Source organism: Mustela nivalis (genome assembly GCF_964662115.1).
Source record: "Mustela nivalis genome assembly, chromosome: 16".
Taxonomy (NCBI): domain Eukaryota; kingdom Metazoa; phylum Chordata; class Mammalia; order Carnivora; family Mustelidae; genus Mustela; species Mustela nivalis.
The window spans coordinates 53907472-53925438 of NC_139035.1; the positions used below are offsets into that span (position 1 = coordinate 53907472).

Sequence of the window (17967 nt, forward strand, 5' to 3'; positions counted from 1 at the left end):
TATAATATTTTTTGACTTTATGACTCCATCCCAGGACCCTGCATTCAGTAGAAAATGTACTTCACATTCTGAGTTTTGATCTTTTCCCAGGATAGCAGTATGCCCTGAGATACACTTTCAGAATTTGGGGCAGTGGCAGTGAGTGGCAGGTTTTGTCAGCCGCACAATCACAGGGTAAACAACTGACACATTTACAACCTTTCTGTAGCGACACAAACATTCCATTTTATACTTTTAGTACAGTGTTCAATAAATTACACGAGCTATTCAACACTTTATTCTAAAATAAGATTAAAATACTATAAAATTTATTATAAAATATAAAAATAACAAAAATATTATTTGTTAGATGATTTTGCCCAACTGGAGGATAATGTAAGTGTTTTGAACACATCTAAAATGGGCCAGGTTGAGTCATGATGTTTGGTAAGTTAGGTGTATTTTTTTTTTTTTAAGATTTTACTTATTTATTTGAGAGACAGAGTGAGAGCACAAGTGGGGGAGGAGAAGAGGGAGAGGGACAAGCAGACTGGTGAGCATGTGGAGCCGGACACGGTACTTGATCATGACCTGAGCCGAAATCAAAAGTCCAATGCTATTTCAAATGAGCCACCCAGGGGCCCCTGGTATGCTAGATGTATTAAATAAATTTTTAAAAAAGATTTTAATTATTTATTTGACAGAGATCAAAAGTAGGCAGAGAAGCAGGCAGAAACAGAGGAGGAAGCAGGCTCACTGCTGAGCAGAGAGCCTGATGCCAGGCTCCATCCCAGGACCCTGCGATCATGACCTGAGCTGAAAGTAGAGGCTTTAACCCACTGAGTCACACAGGTGCTCCTTAAACACATTTTTGACTGATAGTATTTTCAACTTACAATGGATTTATTGCGATATAACCATAGTAAGTTGAGGAGGATCTGTATTTAAAAGGATTGTGCTTGGGGCACCTGGGTGGCTCACTTAGTTAAAGGTTGGCCTTTGGCTCAGGTCATGATCCCAGAGTCCTGGGGTCGAGCCTACATTGGGCTCCCTGGCCTGCTTCTCCTTCTGCCCCTCCCTCTTCTCGTGCTTTCTCTTTCTCAAATAACTAAATAAAAATCTTTAAAAAAATAAAAATAAAAAAGGGTTGTGCTTAACTTATCTCTGGGAGATTAGCATTGTTCAGTTATTTTGTTGTTGTTTCCAGACATTTTTAATGCACATATAAATGTAAAGAAATATTCTATATATTTAAAGAAAAACAGAATCATCCTTGGCATGCTGTTGTACAATCTGCTTCTTTTATTATCACGAATCTTTTTCCTTATCCTTAAATATTTGTAACAGCCAGATTCGTCTTCCTAAATCATGGTACATCTTTATTGTACATCTAGGATGACTTTCTACTTTTATCATGCTTGATATTTAACACAGGACTTCCACATACTTTACTTCATTTAATTCTTACAAAATTCTAGGAGGTTATTCTTTATGTTTATTAGCCTAACTTTACATAAAAATGAAGCTTGAGGAATATAATGACTTCCCCAAGGTCACATAACTTTTAAGTATTTGACCCAGCTCCTAGAAGTCATATCTTCTGTCTACAAATGCCAAGCTCTGTCCACTTTTTCACACTGCTTTTCTGTTTTACCCGAAAGTTGCAATGGCTTACATTGCTTCCAAAAAAAAATCTAAACTCTTAGCCTAGTATTTCAAGTCTTCTAAAATCTACTATCAAGCTGGTTGTCAAAATTCTCCCTATAAATAACAAAGGGTCCAGCCAAGCTTGACCATCACTTGAACACTATGACTTTAGCATTGGGAATTTGGTTCATTCTATTAATTTTATTCACCTGAGATATCTTTGCCATCAGGCTCTGCTTATTAAAATCCTGTCCACTATAAATGAAATAGAAAACAAAATCCTGAAAGGGACCAGATGATACATGAAGATTTCATATAGATGGCATTTCAAGTCAGTGAATTATAAAATAATGTTGACAAACTAGATAGTTTTTTTAAAAAAATAAATGCATAGATTTCTCATTCTTTAAAACAAAATCAAGTCTTATATTTAGATATAAGGAGAAGAACCCATAAAATTGCTGGAATAATTGATGTGTTATTTTAATATGATCATCAAAGGGAGAATTTCCATACTATATAAAGAGCATAGATGAATGAGAAATAGTCTAAAAGAAAATAGTCTAAGGATATGCAGTTTTTTATATACACACATAAATAGGAAGGAAATATTTAAAATAAACCAATGACTTCACTTATAACGACCAAATTTTAATTAAAACAATAATATGCCATTTAAAATATTGAACTGGCAAAGATTTGAAGAGCTGATAAGACCCCCTATTGACAGGAATTTTCAAAATTAAAATTTTTACAACCATTTTTAGAAGACTATTGAGCAAACTCTAGGAATTTAAAATGTATAAAATTTAACCCTGCCCTTCTAGTACTAAGAATAATTCTTCATTTGCTCATTGTAAAGGTGTTTTTTTGGGAGTTGCTGTTGTTATGAAAACTTGGAAATCACCTATTTTGCCATCAGTAGGGGACTGGTTAAATAATACAGACTCACATTCATATAATAAAATATAGTTGAGTCATTAAAAGAAGTGAGGTGTATGTGCACGTGTGTGGGTTTGTGTGTGTGCATCCGTGCCCAAGGAAAACTGGAGAACAGAATGAACAATATAATTCTTTTTATGAAAGGAAAACTATAAAAAGAAAGAAGAAATATTATGTATATTAAAATTAATAGTAGTTACTTTCATTGATGGAAATTTTATGTGCCTCGGGTAAGTCATATAGAAAGGATGAATAGTCTTTTTAATATTCTGTCCTGTTAAAACTTTTTTCCAACAAAAATATTTCTAATAATGGTCACTAAATTTTTATATCATAAGGCCAAGTCCTAATGACATCAATTTCATCCATGAGTGAATGAAGTCTTCCATAAATATTCCAGACAAAAAGAATCCTTTTCTCCTGTAAACTTTCTGATAAATATTTATATTTTTCTGGTAGATATTTATATTTTCTGGTAAGTATTCATATATTTCTCTTTTTTTGTTTGTTTGTTTGCTTACTTTGACTTATATCTCCTACTATAGTAAAGGTCCTTGGTAATAGGACTCAGATCTCACAGCAGATATGAACATTTCTATTTATTGATATATCTATCACCTGTCAATCATCTATCCACCTATCTTCATTTCCATATCTCTCTTTCCACACAACATGAATTGATTGTATAAAAGTTTCTTCACTTTTGAGTCAATACCCTCTTATTTTAATCAATCAGCTTAATTTCCCGTTCTAGAAAATTATTATTTGCAGTTCCCTGCTTGGAATATTCTTCCATATCAACCACCCATCCTAACTATCTCTTATTTTATCCTTCAAAATCTTACTATTTAAATACTCAAGAAAGAGTTCATTATTCATTTCTACTTCTACAGTGTTTAGAAGGTATTTGTATATATATTTTTTCTTATTGCACATCGATCAATCTCTGTATTTGCTTAAGGAGACTGTTTATGAGAATAAACCTCATGCAGTTTTGTCTCTATTAAAATGGTGGGAGATCATTTCATTAAGTGTTTTGTGAAGTCCCAAGAAAAAGAAATATTTGATGACTTTTGTAAATGGAAGTCAGACTTTGTGGAGGGATTTGCCTTTACAACATTATAGATATGACAGAGGGGAATACTGAAAAATCGTTATTATAATATCCAAATGGACTATGAGGAGAAAACAAATGCTGAAGATGGCTTTGTCTATATACTCTATCAGTAAACAGGTTGCACAACACTAACATCAATGTTTCCCTATTGTCAGAAGTGTCTTTTATAACTCCTCTCTTTAGTGAACAAAGTAGCCTAAATCAAATAACAAAGTAACAGATAAATGGAACAGAAGCAATCACATTAATAATCATATCCTTCCCAGATTATTTTGTTTGTAAAGTCATCAATACCCCTTTATCAGCACAGATGCTTTTCAATAGGATGATATCTAGAGGCAGTCTTTAAACAATGGAAGAAAATTACTGAGGGGAAGTGATTTAAGGGGTTAGAGAGACTAGAGTGACAGGTATTTTCAAAATGGGATTGGCAAATTGGCTTCCTGCAATTTAATGAAAATATCTGCCTGGGCCAAACCCTGTCTTTGGTTTGAGCTAAGTGTGTTTCCTTTGGTGGTGATACAAGAAAGAGGAGGCAAATGATGAAGCAGGGATTACATGCCATAACCTCCCCAGAAATACTGCAGGCTCGTGGCCATAACTATAGAAGGGGCTCTATGTAGTCCCAGAATGAAAAAGAACTATGTGTCTACATTCTATTTCTGTCCTTACAAATTTCTGATTTTTTTTTTGCAGCTATCTAAGAAAAATTTGATATTGTTGTTGTCTAAGCACATTTAAACTTCAGCTGAAATAACCGCCAAGTGATTCATGCCTATGTAGGTGAATATAACGATTGTATCTGGAGCCCCAGTGCGCCATTTTCATTTCACTTTAAATAAAAAACAAAATGTATCTATGTCAGTCAGTGCCCTTCTGCTGTACTCAGAGGTATCAAACAGGCTACAATTATGATTGTGAAGTGATTGTGTCACATTGGAGGAAGGTTTATTGCTTTTGAGTCTGCTAGGCAGTAACACATTCTGTTTCATATTACTCTTTATATCATTGTTTGGCTGTGACTAGAATAATCAAATGCCATCAAATGCTGTCAAATTCAATTTACAGTATTTTTCATTGAAGCGGGCTTTCTGCATTATATTTCCTGTTTTCCCTCTCTCTAGCTGCCACGGAATAGTCACTGAAATCATGAGGTTTATTTACAAAACCAACAGACTGAAGCCACGTCCTGCTCCATAACAGATACTTTATTTCCCTTTATTCAGAATCGGAATTTGATGTGCTTTTCTCATACAATTAGCATTAAGTAGATGAAAGAAAACTATTCCAAGAGGATGGGCATTTTAGAGCCTGCACTCCTGAGCTTAGCTTAAAATGTAAATTCATGTTAGCCATTTTACGTGTTTGTGTGTATTTGAATCAGAAATATTATTCTTCAAATTAATGTTGGCTGAGAAGACATTTGGCTTGCTCTTCTTTGGCCATGTCATTTACGTAACTAGAAATGCAATAATACTTTCTCCTTCTATAATTTTCCTACAAACCTGTACTCGTCACTGAAGATGGACTAGAATCAAACGGTTTTAATATCTGAAGTTGAAAGAGGAGCCTGAACTAAGTTTCCTGTTTTCAAGGCACAGGACCAAACAGGGGAAGGTGTGAGGCTTATGGAGAGACTGACAAACCATGAGGGGGTAGGTGTGAGGGTCTGAGCAAAAATGAGTTGTTTTCGGTTTGCCTAACGTAAATACGTGGCTTTTGGAATGGAGTTTTTAATCTGCAAATCCCTCAGGTCTGCTGGTATCTTTCTTCTGTTGTGCCTTTTTTGTCTTAGACAGTTACGGTCAGGAAGTCTGCGTCTCCTCCAACCCCAGTTCATATGCCAAAGTCCAAACCCCCAAGGTGATGGTATTGGGAGATGAGGCATTTGGAAGCTGACTGAGGCATGAAAGTGGAACCCTCATGGTGGGATTAGTACCCTTTTAAAGGGGCCCACGGAGGTCTCTAGTTGCTTCCACCACAGTGAGGGCTCGGTGACATGACAGCAGTCTGTGACCCAAAAAGTGGACCCTCACCAATCATGGAATCTGTGAGCACCTTCATTTTGTATTTTCCCAACTTCCAGGAAAAGAACGTGTGTTGTTTCTAAACCGCCCAGCTTATGCCGTTTTTGTTATAGCAACCTGCAGGGACTAGCACGGAGAGCAAACTCTCAGGTTCTTTGCCTCCTTGACTCTCTTCCTGTTTGATTTTGCCTTCTCTCCTCTCTTCCTCCTTCTCCCTCAGGGTTTCTCTGTTATTCTGTTTCCCTCTCTCTCTCTTCTTCTCCTTCCTGTTCTATCTTCTCCCTCCCTCCCTCTGCTTCTCCTCCTCATTATTCATTATTTATTTAAAGAAAACACTGAGACTATGTGCGTGCGCATCAGGTGAAACCCGGATCAGAAGCGCAACACCTTTCAACCCCAAATGTTGTTGCTCCTCTGTCTGTCCCTCCCTTATCTCTCTCTCTCTCTCTTTCCCTTCACTCTCTCTTTCCTTCTTTTCTTCATTTTAGAGGGAGATACTTCACAAATTCTGCATATCATGGTGAACAGCAGGTGCATTGCTATCTACTGCATTCCCATCTAGCCAGCTGAGCGGAAACTCCTTCCAACAGAAGGGGAACTGCCGAGTTGAACCATTCTTTCTGCAGATGGAAAACACCCTATTTTTTGAGGATAAAAATGTTTTTCCAAACTCCACATAATAGGTGATGGGAAATATTAGAATTCTGATTGCAGACCTGGTTCCTCCTCTGGAATGACTATGTTCTCTTGGTCAGTGAGCCTCTAGAGGACTGCTCTACCACTTAATCAGAAGTAAGGCCAAAGTGCACTATGAGGTCTCATCATTAAAGTAGGGCTCAGACAAAAATGCTACATGGTAGCTGTGGTTTCCCCCCCTGGATTATGTGTAAAAGCTTCTAATACCAATCTTAGACCTTAGGAGGTGCTCCAAAAAAACATGAATTCCCACTTATTCCCTTATGGAAAAAGAAAATGTATTTGATTTTACCGTCCTCAAATAATACACATTTTAAAATAATTTAAAATAACAGTAATAGTCAATGTTACCTGTGAAGAAAGTAGTTGAGGATGACTCCGTTTGGCTTTTTAGGTGGCATCCATTTAACCTCGATGCAAGCCGACCCCAGTGCCTTAAGAACAGGGGACGGTAGATCCATTGGGGCTGCTTCAGATGTTTTAACAAATGTCCTACTGCTAACTCCACAACTTCCTTGAAAAAAAAAATCGAGTCCTTATGTAATTTGTCAGGCGGGGAAAAGAGTTACATATGCATATAGAAGGATAAGGAGATCATGGAAATCATATTAGCTGAACTTTTGTATATGACCTTTTTACACATATTTTAGACTAGCACTATAAATCTCTAATTTGAATGTATTTATATGTATACATATTTTTTATTATATACAAACATATTTTATGTATATTTAAATAGGGAATCATTTTTGGAAAATCCATTAAGTAACGACAAATTTTCAGAGGCATAGACCATAATGCTTATGCTTGTCTGAACTGTGGCTTCTCTAGCTTCTTACAGTCATTATGCCAGAAAGTGATAAAGTACTTGAGTATCACTAGGGTGTGTGACTGGTACATCTTGTATATTCTTAATAGTATCTTATTTTTGCCAATATCGTAAAATAATGGCCAGCTCCCAACATGCAGGAATCAATTAATTTGAAGAATATTGTATCTCCATAGCATAATTCTAGAGATGTAGAGATGCAGAAGTGGATTTTGTATTTAAATAAAGAAAACACTAGTTTGAAACTGTTTCCATGTTGAGTAGCTGAAGACCGGATCAGAGAGAGTAGTACCTTTCAAAACAAAATACCTTGGTTGAGTTTGTAGAGAGAAGTGGGCAAACTGACTCACAGTTTCAGAGATGAGGCAAAGCAAAATCACAGACCCCTCGTCCCAATCAGCTCCAAGAGAACTCATGTTCATTTGGACACAGACGTTCTTAAGCACAAGTAAGATAGGAGTTCCCACCACTCGAGTATAAGATTGGGGCATTTCTTTAATTTAAAGTGGAGCAATATGTTTTATACACCAATATGAGTTGTATCTTTTCTTCTTTCATTAATATATGTTGTAACATTTGGAGAGATGAAGGGACTGATAGAGGTTCTTCCTTAAAACCAACGATATGGATGATTTCATAGACAACTAGCCTATGCCATGAAACTCAGGGCAACAGCCTGCATATATGACAAAGAGTCCAGGGAAGCACAGTAAAATATGTAAGATTCATTCAAGTGTAACCCGACTTCTAAATAATGCCTCCCCTCAATCCCAAATAAAACTTAAATAAACCAAAGTGTGTACCTTTTTTTTTTTGAAATTTTCATAATACCTATTTTGTTTTATATTACCAATGATTCCTTTATGTGATCTAGGTGTTTTTCTTTTAAAGGGCCTTATAAAACAAGACTTTGCAAAACCACCATTTTAATATATTTAAATATTCATGATTTAATGTGCAGAAATGCATAATGCTTCACTCAATGCCAGGCTCTGATTTTTCTGGGTAAACAGTCCAGTACAAATAAGAAATGAAATGTTAGTCTTTGTATTTGAATTGAGAATCTATTCCTTTTTAATGAATTTTTTCATAAAATACTTTTGTTTTTAATAAAAGCCCAGGACAAGTGTCTGAAAGACTTTCACCATTTTGACATGCTTGTATCCTTATCTCATATTGTGTGAATGGAGCCAGATTTTCCAGAAGGATGCATTGATGATGACCAACAGAGGAGGTCAGAGGTGCTACACTTCCAGCATTGAGTAAGACATTGTACTCCACAGGCATTTTGGGAATGAGGATCCCTTCAAAGAGAGAGAGAAAGAGAGAGAGAGAGAAAACACATATGTATGATATACAGGATGATCAACAAATGTTTGTCTTTTAAAAACGATGAATCTTTAACATTTTATAACTTAAAGGTATATTATTGCCAAATATAGCACTTAATAACTGCATGAATGTATATCCCAAAAGTAAAAAATAAAACATGTATCACCCCTTTTCAAAAACAAATGAAGTACATATAATAGTTCTATTCAAAGGTACACTCTACGGGCAAATAAAAGCGAAGGCATGTTTCACTTCTTAAAAAATACAAGGCAATTAGAAATGGTGTCATATATTTTTGCTCGGCTTACTTACTCTTAAAGTACATAAAAAAAAAACACACCAGTTTTGCTTGTGACAATAATTTTTCTGTAGGCATTGTGTATGCATCCAGTCTGACACAGATCCTTGACATAATAGCCCATAAAGTATCCAAATCATAGTCTACCTAGAGAATTCCCAGTGCATTAATTATTGAGTTAGGACAGTCCACTCTGTCAGGGAGACTTATGGACCTAAATACATATGAAATTTGGGTTCAAAACTGTCATTTTTCACAATGCTTCCTAAAGAAAGAAGGTCTTGTGAGTTTAGCCTTTTCACAATCTATTCATATAATTAAATGCCTGTAAGTTTTAGTTGGTCATGAACAACATGCACATTTTTTTTTCAAGGAGAGTATATGAGCCTTGAATGAAGAATATAATGGAATTTCTCATGAGATTTTCTCATTGATCTGATAGCTTATAACATTTGAGGGTTTAATTACTTCCCTTTGTAGCACTTAAATAAGGTTATCTTTGCTGTAGAAGCAATGAAATCTACAGCACAGGACTCAATAACCCTTCAGAAATGAGGCCTAAAAAATGAAATGAAGGTTTGCTTTTTGTAGATAGAGCCCTAATTGTATAAGGGTTGGAAGAGCCAGTATAAAGCAGAGATGCTCGGGATTTTGTGTAGGATAGATGAAAATAAGAACTCTCCAAAGAATATATTGATCATAGTCAGAGGACTGAACAATTGTTTCCTTTGGAAAGCTGCGATTGTGCTGAACCCAGACTGAGAAATTTTAGTTTAAATTAGAGCATCCTTGTTAAATTATCTGTTGTATTTGTTCTAATGACTTAAATTACTGCTGTTCTATCATTGATTCCTAAATTCCTATTTCTGGCTTTTTATCTCTCTTGCATTCCTAATTTCTATTTTCAGCAACCTACTTCACAGAGACCTCCATCTCAACAGGTCCAAAGCGTATCACTGTATTTTCCACTCCCAAATCTGTTGTTCTTCTTTCCTATGCCAAAGGCCTTAGAGTAAAGCCTTTGTGTAAGACTCCTGGAGTCGACCCTGCTTTCTTTCTACACAGTTGCAGCAATAACCCAAACAAGAACAGCCATCTCATTGCATTCTGGTTGCATGCAGGACAGGGTACTCCATAAAGTCAGGGGCTCTGTTCTTATCCCCAGCGTAGTTTCAGTGCCTAGAGTTTAGCACAAAGTGGCAGCTCAATAAACGTCAGTTTGAGTGAATGATTGAAATCTTAGGACAATATTGTAAAGCAAATGTTATTGCATTTTTTCAAGATGAGAAAACTAAGCACCTTGTTCCAGATTGCCAGTTGATTACTTGGGGTAGTCACACTTGAACTCAGACCCATCTGATAACAAAACTTATCTCTCTCTATTTATGTTCTCTCTTGGTAATAGAAACTTGGATTAGGACAACTGAGGAAAAATGAGAGGATAATTTTGAGACAACATGGGTAGCCAGGCAGAACAGTTACTGAACACTGATTAGAGGGAAGAAATGGAAAAATTAGAATTCTTACTGAGGAAACTAAATTATAGGTGAATATTTGAAGCTCTGAAGGGTAAGTTTCCGAAACTGAGATACACATACCCTACACACTTGTGGATTTCTGTCAAAGTATTTTTAAAGACAAGGACAAACATGGCACCTCTTCCTGGAATGCCACTTTGACCTTTAAAATTTGGGAAATGCAAGGCTTCCTTGCCTGAGCAAGGGAAACCAGCAGAATCCCACTTTTCCTTGTTCACAAAAATTTGGTATGGAGTTTTCTTCCTAAAAAGTCCAAGACTAGAAAATTATATTGGTACTGAGTGATCAGAGCTTTGACTGGTCAGTTGTTGTAACTCCATAGTCACCTTAGAACTAACTAAATGACAGCAGAAGTTTATGCTGACATAATCAGTGTTTTGAACAAGTACAAGTCCTATTCGTGATGCAATCAAAACACCATCTAATATGAGTTGCTCAGTATTGCTTTAAAATTAAATCATCATGGGTAATCTTCTGCAGACACAGGATGAAACTTTGATTGGGCCCACAGTTCTGCTGAATCTTAGGTGGTAGACATTTCTATGTTATTTTTTTTTTCTATGAAGAAAAAAGATACCATGACAAAGATTAATGGCTAGAAAATGTAAATAAATTTATTTTTCTCTTTAACGGCATCGTGCATACACATACTGGGCTTATTTAGAAGATACTCTTTGACTCCTAATTCCCAACTATAAGATGAAACTGGCAATGGTTTTACTGCTCCCAAAAAGACTGCTATAATTAAAATGAAGTTTGAGAGTTGGATGCAGAGAATTGATTATAGGGACCATTTGAAGCTCTTAGTCCATTAATGGGTGAGGAAAACCTATGTACTACATTAGAAGTAAAATAAAGAGCTGTATAATCAGGCTTTTTTTTTCCCCCACTAAGAATGTTCTTTGGAGATTGTTGTTCCAGGTAGTAAAAGAGATTGAAGACTTGATCAGGGACCCTCTCAGTTTGTAGTTTGACCTCTCAGCAGGAAGATAGGCTAATGGAAATTTCCATTCACAGTATCTTGGAATGTCACAGTATGCACATCCCATTTTGGCCGTTTCTCCTTATTGTTACCCTGACATAGTCTGTAAAACGGTGGGGGGAAAAAGGCTGCTGTTTGTACCTGCATATTTATAACACAATGAACACAGAAAGAATTGCTTGGACATTGAACTTATTGGGGTCAGCTTTCTCCAGAGTGATCTAATATCCTAAAATATAACAGCGTAGCACTCTTTATCCAAGGAGATAGATAATAAATAAATAAATAACTTCCCTAATGATAAATTATAAAATACATTATTTTTTGGATGAAGATAAACACATTGGAATAAAATGGCAAATTTGTATGAGTTTTTAACCTAAAAAGCAAGACCTTAAAGAAATTGCAAACTTATGGTGATTACTTTCGGTGGTTTCTAGAACTCCTACGATTGATCGCATGTTCATTTTGTCTTCTCTGTTCCTGGGATAGATCTTATAGAAAAGTTTGACAAACACTCATTTGAAAAATATTCTATCATTTTTGTTGAACTAGACCAACCACAGAATGGAGTCAGGCAGATCAAGTCACTTCTCTGCCCTTATTTGTTTCTGGTAAATTACTTAGCCTCTATGAACGCTGGTCTCTTCATCTGTAAAATGATGATAATAATAGCCACCTCATAAAGAGCTATAAGGATTAAATTAGAAAATGCATGTAAAACATTTTAGTACATTCCTGCGAATAGAAAGTGCTGAGTTAATGACAGACATCTCAGCAAAACAAAATGAAATGGAACAAAATGGAAAAAAAAAAAAAAAAACCCCACATCTCCGACACTATTTTATCAGCTCTCAAACGCTCCGAACCCACCTTTTTTAAAAAGTATAGTTTCTATTCTAATTCCAAATAACTTATATTCATCTAAGTAGATCTCTTTATAACAATATTTTATCTAGCTTTTTTAATGAATACTTGGATATGATCAAGTGTATTCCTACGAAGATATTTTTCCATTTCTAGCCATAATTTAGAAATGGCCTTTCCGTCAATTCATCTGAGGTTGCGCTTTACTGAATGTCTTCCTCTGTACCTACTGGGCTGCTTTCAATAACTTCTCTGCTTAGAAGGACAGGACTCCTAGGGGGTCAGAGAACAAAGCTGTCTTTCTGCTACATTTCAAATATAGACATTATCTTGATCTAGGTTTCAACATGGCTAGTCAAGGCATGAACCCGGAAAATGTATTTTTCACATCTTGGTTAATTGGAAATAAATGTCCTTTACATATACCTATGAGGTGCTGAAAGAGAAAATGCTCGTTGAAGCTGTGAGCATGTCAAACAGTGACATGTATTTAGGAAAGAGGGCCCCTCCACTGTCATAATTTACATGACTGTGACATGAAAGGGTCCTGTGTTCCTGCAAACCCTACACCATCTGCAACGAGTCTGAAACAACCTAGCCCCCTGGTATTCTGATGACTAAATGAAATGAAATGGGCATATTTGTTAAAGTCAGCTGGGAAGCCACACGACTTGGTTAGTTCCCGAGTTCATAAATTTATGTCAGAGCAAGAGGAGCAGTGGAAGCTCAAGTGAACCAATTTACCCTAAGTGCAAATGGCAGTTTTGTTATTTGGTGTCAAAGTTACCAGTCCCACAATGACAAGCTGCCATAACACATTTTCTTGTTCACTAAAGAACAAGGATTTCGTTGGTTAATATTCCTCGCAATGCTCCTTTTCATAATTTACAACAACTAGATGCTGATAGGTTATTTAACATTTATGAAGTTAAGATGTAATCAGAAAAACCCTGATTATCTTTACAAATAAAAAAGTTAAATTATTCAACTTTTTTTTTTTTTCTCCGTGGCTTCATTTCACAGCAGGTGCATACTTTACAACGGGACAAGTCAATCAAATAATCCTTTTTTAAAATCTTTTTTTAGGAGCTGGAGCAGGAAAAATTCTAAGAGGAAAACTATTAATTCGGTTTGATAGCTGCTTCAAAACACTGGTTGCACTTAATGTAATGCTTTGAACAAATCAGCTAGACAATTCTTTGTTGCATAGGTAGGAATATCTCGGTTATGCCCTTTTGAGGGTTTGGAAGTGAAACAAGACTCTCTCTCTCTCTCTTTTTTTTAAGATTTTATTTACTTATTTATTTGACAGACAGAGATCACAAGGAGGCAGAGAGGCAGGCAGAGAGAGAGGAGGAAGCAGGCTCCCTGCTGAGCAGAGAGCCCCATGCGGGACTCGATCCCAGGACTCTGGGATCATGACCTGAGCCGAAGGCAGAGGCTTTAACCCACTGAGCCACCCAGGTGCCCCGAAACAAGACTCTCTTAAACACAAATCCGTAACAACTGTATGGAAATTTTACATAAGTTCATATAATAGTGGTCATTTTATGCCCTTTCTACCTTAATAGATAGTAGGGTTATGACAGGAAGGACAACGTCTCATTCTTCTTTATAACTCCTTTATAACTCCTTGCCTCTGAGTAGGGGCTCAGCAAATATTTTCATGTTCATTAAAGTGAATAGATAATTCAGTATACCTAAAGGCTAATGAGTTATATCTCATGAAATTTTAAGCTACAAATAAAACACTCCTGCTGGGTTAGTGGACGAGCTGCTCTTAAATTACATTGTCCTCATTCATATTTGCTATATTTAAAGCAAAATTATTTTTTAGCTTCTGAACTGGATTATAGTGGAGCTTAGAAAAAAATCATTTGTTTTCTGCATTGTTTATGTAGAAAAATGATGAGAAAATAGCAGTGATTTTGATCATAGAACTTGGAGTCAGATGCATTGTGGGTTGGCTCCAACACATTTGTGATGAATAACCTAGACAAAATAACTCAAGAGTATCTAAATTGTTCTCATTAGTAAAATAGGCAAAACAATAGACATACTATATTATACTATACTATCTGTACTATATAATAGGACATACTGTATTATACTATAATATATTAGGTTGTTAAAAACATTAAATGAGATACATATTAATCTCTTAGAAAAATGCCTACTACATATTAGAACTCAATAAAATTCATTAAATAACAAAAGCAAAGGCAACAAAATAAATTGACAAGTGGGACACATCAAACTAAAAGGCTTCTGCACAGCAAAGGAAACCATCAATATGAAAAGGTGGCCTATGGAATGGGAGTAGATATTTGCAAACCATTTCTCTAAAAAGGGGCTAATATCCAAAATATACAAGGAACTCGTGCAAATCAATAGCAAAATAAAAAAGACCTAATTAAAAAGTAGACAAAGGCTACAAATAGACATTCCCCCCCCCCCAAAAGACAAGCAAATGGCTAACAGATATGTAAAAATGTGCCCACCATCCTTAATCACCAGGGAAAAGCAAATAAAAAAACCACAATGAGCTATCACCTCATACCTCTCAGGATGACCATTATCAAAAAGACAAGAGATCACAAATGCTGGTGAGAATGCAGAAAAAGGGACTGTTTGTACACTGTTGTTGGGAATGGAAGCTCATATTGCCAGTGACAGTTTACTATGGAAAACAGTATGGAGGTTCTCAAGAAATTAAAAATAGAACTACTCTGTGGTCCAGCAAACCTACTTCTGAGTACATATCCAAAGTGCATGATATCATTGCCTCACAGAGCTATCTATACTCCCAAGTTCATTGCAATATTATTCACAATAGCCAAGGTATGGAAATGACTGAAGTGGCTTTCAGTGGAGGGATGGATAAAGAAAATGTAGTATAGATGAAATAGCACATTATTTAGACTTATAAAAAGAAGAAAATACTTCCATTTGCAACAACATGGATGAAACTGAAGGGCCTTACGGTAAGTGAAATAGCCAGACAAAGACAATAACCTTACAGTATTACCTATGTGTGGAACCTTAAAAAAAAAAAAAAAAAAAAAAAGAACTCATAGAAACAGAGTGGAATGGTGGCGACGAGGGGCTGCTGGAAGATGGGGGAAATAGGGAGAAGTTGGTAAAAAGGTACAAACTTCCAGCTATAAGATGAATAAGATCTGGGGATCTAAGGTATAACGTGGTGACTATAGTTGATAATACTGTAGGGTATAACTGAAATTTGCTAAGAGAGTAGAATTTGTGTTCTCGCCAGAAGACAAAAAATAAATATGCGATAAGATGTTAGCATTAATTAACTTGATGGTGCAAATCTTTTCACAGTTATATATGTCAAATCATCACATTGTAATCTTTAAATGTATTATAATTTCATTTGTCAATTATACCTCAGTACAGCTGAATAAAGATTTACTGTGCTAAATAAAACATAAATCATTGAAATGAGTTTTATACTTTCTTCTGAAATTCAGCACTACTGTCACTTGGTTTTTGCACTTAAAGAAAACTGAAAGAATTGTCAAAGTTGAATCATCCCAGTTAAAGCAAAGTAAATTTTTTTTAGGGCACTTAATGACAATTTTGACTTTAAATAGATATTATCTGATCTAATACACTGCGGTTGATTAGCTAACTGAACACCAAGATGCCTAAGGTCTTTAGATAGGCCATATTATGGCTAACTACACTTTAATCAAAAATTGGTTAATAAAAAACATTTTTTTCTAACCAATATATTTTTTATTCCTAAGCAATATTAATTGAAATGATTTTTAGGAAGAACAGTTGCTAATTGTTTTCTTTAATGGACTAAGAGATAAATATGAATGGACACACACCAGTACTTCGAGATTATGCATTAAACCTAAATAACTCACCATCTTTAGTGAGGAAATGTGTTGAATGCAATGACATTGTTAATTAGAACATGATGAAGGGCTAGAACAGTTCAAAATACAGTCATCACCTTGATAAATTAGAAAGACTCATCATTACCTTCAGAGTTCAAATAATTTCGAGTGTTTGGATTCTGAAATAGCAGGAGTATCTATCTCTATTCTTATCCTGAGTAAACAATTTATGTTCCAGGAACAATTTGCTTCTTCATTTTCTGTGATTTTTTTTTACCCATTAGTTGAACATGTATCCCCCACTCTTTTTAATACAAATGTGTAAGTCTGGACCTGAGGTTAAGAGCTGGTACGGGATGAGAAGGAATGTTTAGGAATCAGCTAGGCAGGCTGCTGTCTGTAGCTTGAATAATAATAGCCAGCTTCCAGGCAGTGTGCACTAAATGTGTACCATGCTACTTCACTGACTTCACATAAAAGCAATGCAGGGTGGGCATTTGATACTTTGTTTCACAGACAAGAAACCTCAAGTTCAGAGACATTGTGGAACCTGCCCAAGGTCATGGGAAAACTAAATGGCGGAGCCCATTCCACCTAGAAACCAGTATTCCTTGTTCAGAAATAAGCGAAAAAATTATGCATCCACAAGATGACATCTAATATTTCGAAGATACGTGTATGTGTCCTATTTGTCTCTAAAGAAGAAATATGTATTTGTGTGTGTGTGTGTGTGCGTGTGTGCACATGTATGTATGTTTAGGGTTGAATTAGTGTTGAGAGAGGGATAGGATTCTACAGGAGGTCAAGTGTTTGAATTATTTTTAAAAAAGATTTTATTTATTAACTTGATAGAGACAGAGAGATCACAAGTAGGCAGAGAGGGCAGAGAAAGAGGGGGAAGCAGGCTTCCAGCTGAGCAGAAAGCCGGATGCAGGGCTCAATCCTAGGACCATGAGATCATGACCTGAGCTGAAGGCAAAGGCTTATCTCATTGAGTCGCCCAGGTGCCCCATGTTTGAATAATTTTAAGCAACAGAAAATCCAAAATTTATTTATATTTGCTTGAATGACAAATTTTAGAAACTTACTCACTACTCTCTTCTTCCATTAATTCAGCAAATATTTTAAAAGGATATGTTGTTTCTGCATCATCTGATTTGAAGGTACAAATGATATGCAAAAGAGTAGAAATCTTGATTTTCTAGAGCTTGAAGGGTCTTGATAATCTTACAACTGACATTTGTCAAGTAATAATGAGCTAAAATGAACCAGGACTTACCTGAAAGGTAAGAGAATGTCTATCGAGGCTTTAAAATAGTCCTGGAATATTCTTTTTGTGGTTATTTGAGAAATCCTCTCCCACCTAACTGAAATCTTTCAGCATTTGGAATCTGGTTTTGCTAGGTCATGTCTATTCTTTCCTGACTTTTGGTTGAATAGACAGACTTCTGGTTACTAGTTCCTTCATGCCACAGAAGATAACTACTGTGAGGTAAGTATTTTCCCTTCAGGGACTCACCATTTTACACAATTACTTCTTCTGGTCTAGGCATGCCAAATAAAAAGCATTCTTCTCCAGTCATTTGGTATTTGCCAATAACTAGCTCTGTTTCTCAGCCCTCTGGGCTACTATTTCAAAAAATACAGTTGTATCACAAATCCAAAAGATGGTGGGAAATAAACAAAAAGCTTGATAAGGATTTAAGAGTTAAGCCAAAGACCTGTGGAGATTGCTCTTATAACAGATCTGAATTTGAATCTTGGCTTTGCTTGTAACCTTGAGTATATCACTTCTTTTTTTTTTTTTTTTACACGATTTTTAATTTATTTATTTGACAGAGAGA

The 17967-nt window shown here is 35.8% G+C and overlaps 1 protein-coding gene across 1 annotated transcript in view; it reads right to left on the reverse strand.

The window, feature by feature from the left end:
* Nucleotides 1–17967, reverse strand: part of USH2A (usherin) — a gene marked incomplete at its 5' end in the record, with an annotated part of 618561 nt that overhangs the window by 95843 nt on the left and 504751 nt on the right. The window contains 2 exons of the mRNA XM_082703057.1: nt 6760–6922; nt 8383–8541. Of these exons, the coding sequence (XP_082559183.1) occupies nt 6760–6922; nt 8383–8541 (322 nt within the window). The remainder of the gene's footprint in view (nt 1–6759; nt 6923–8382; nt 8542–17967) is intronic.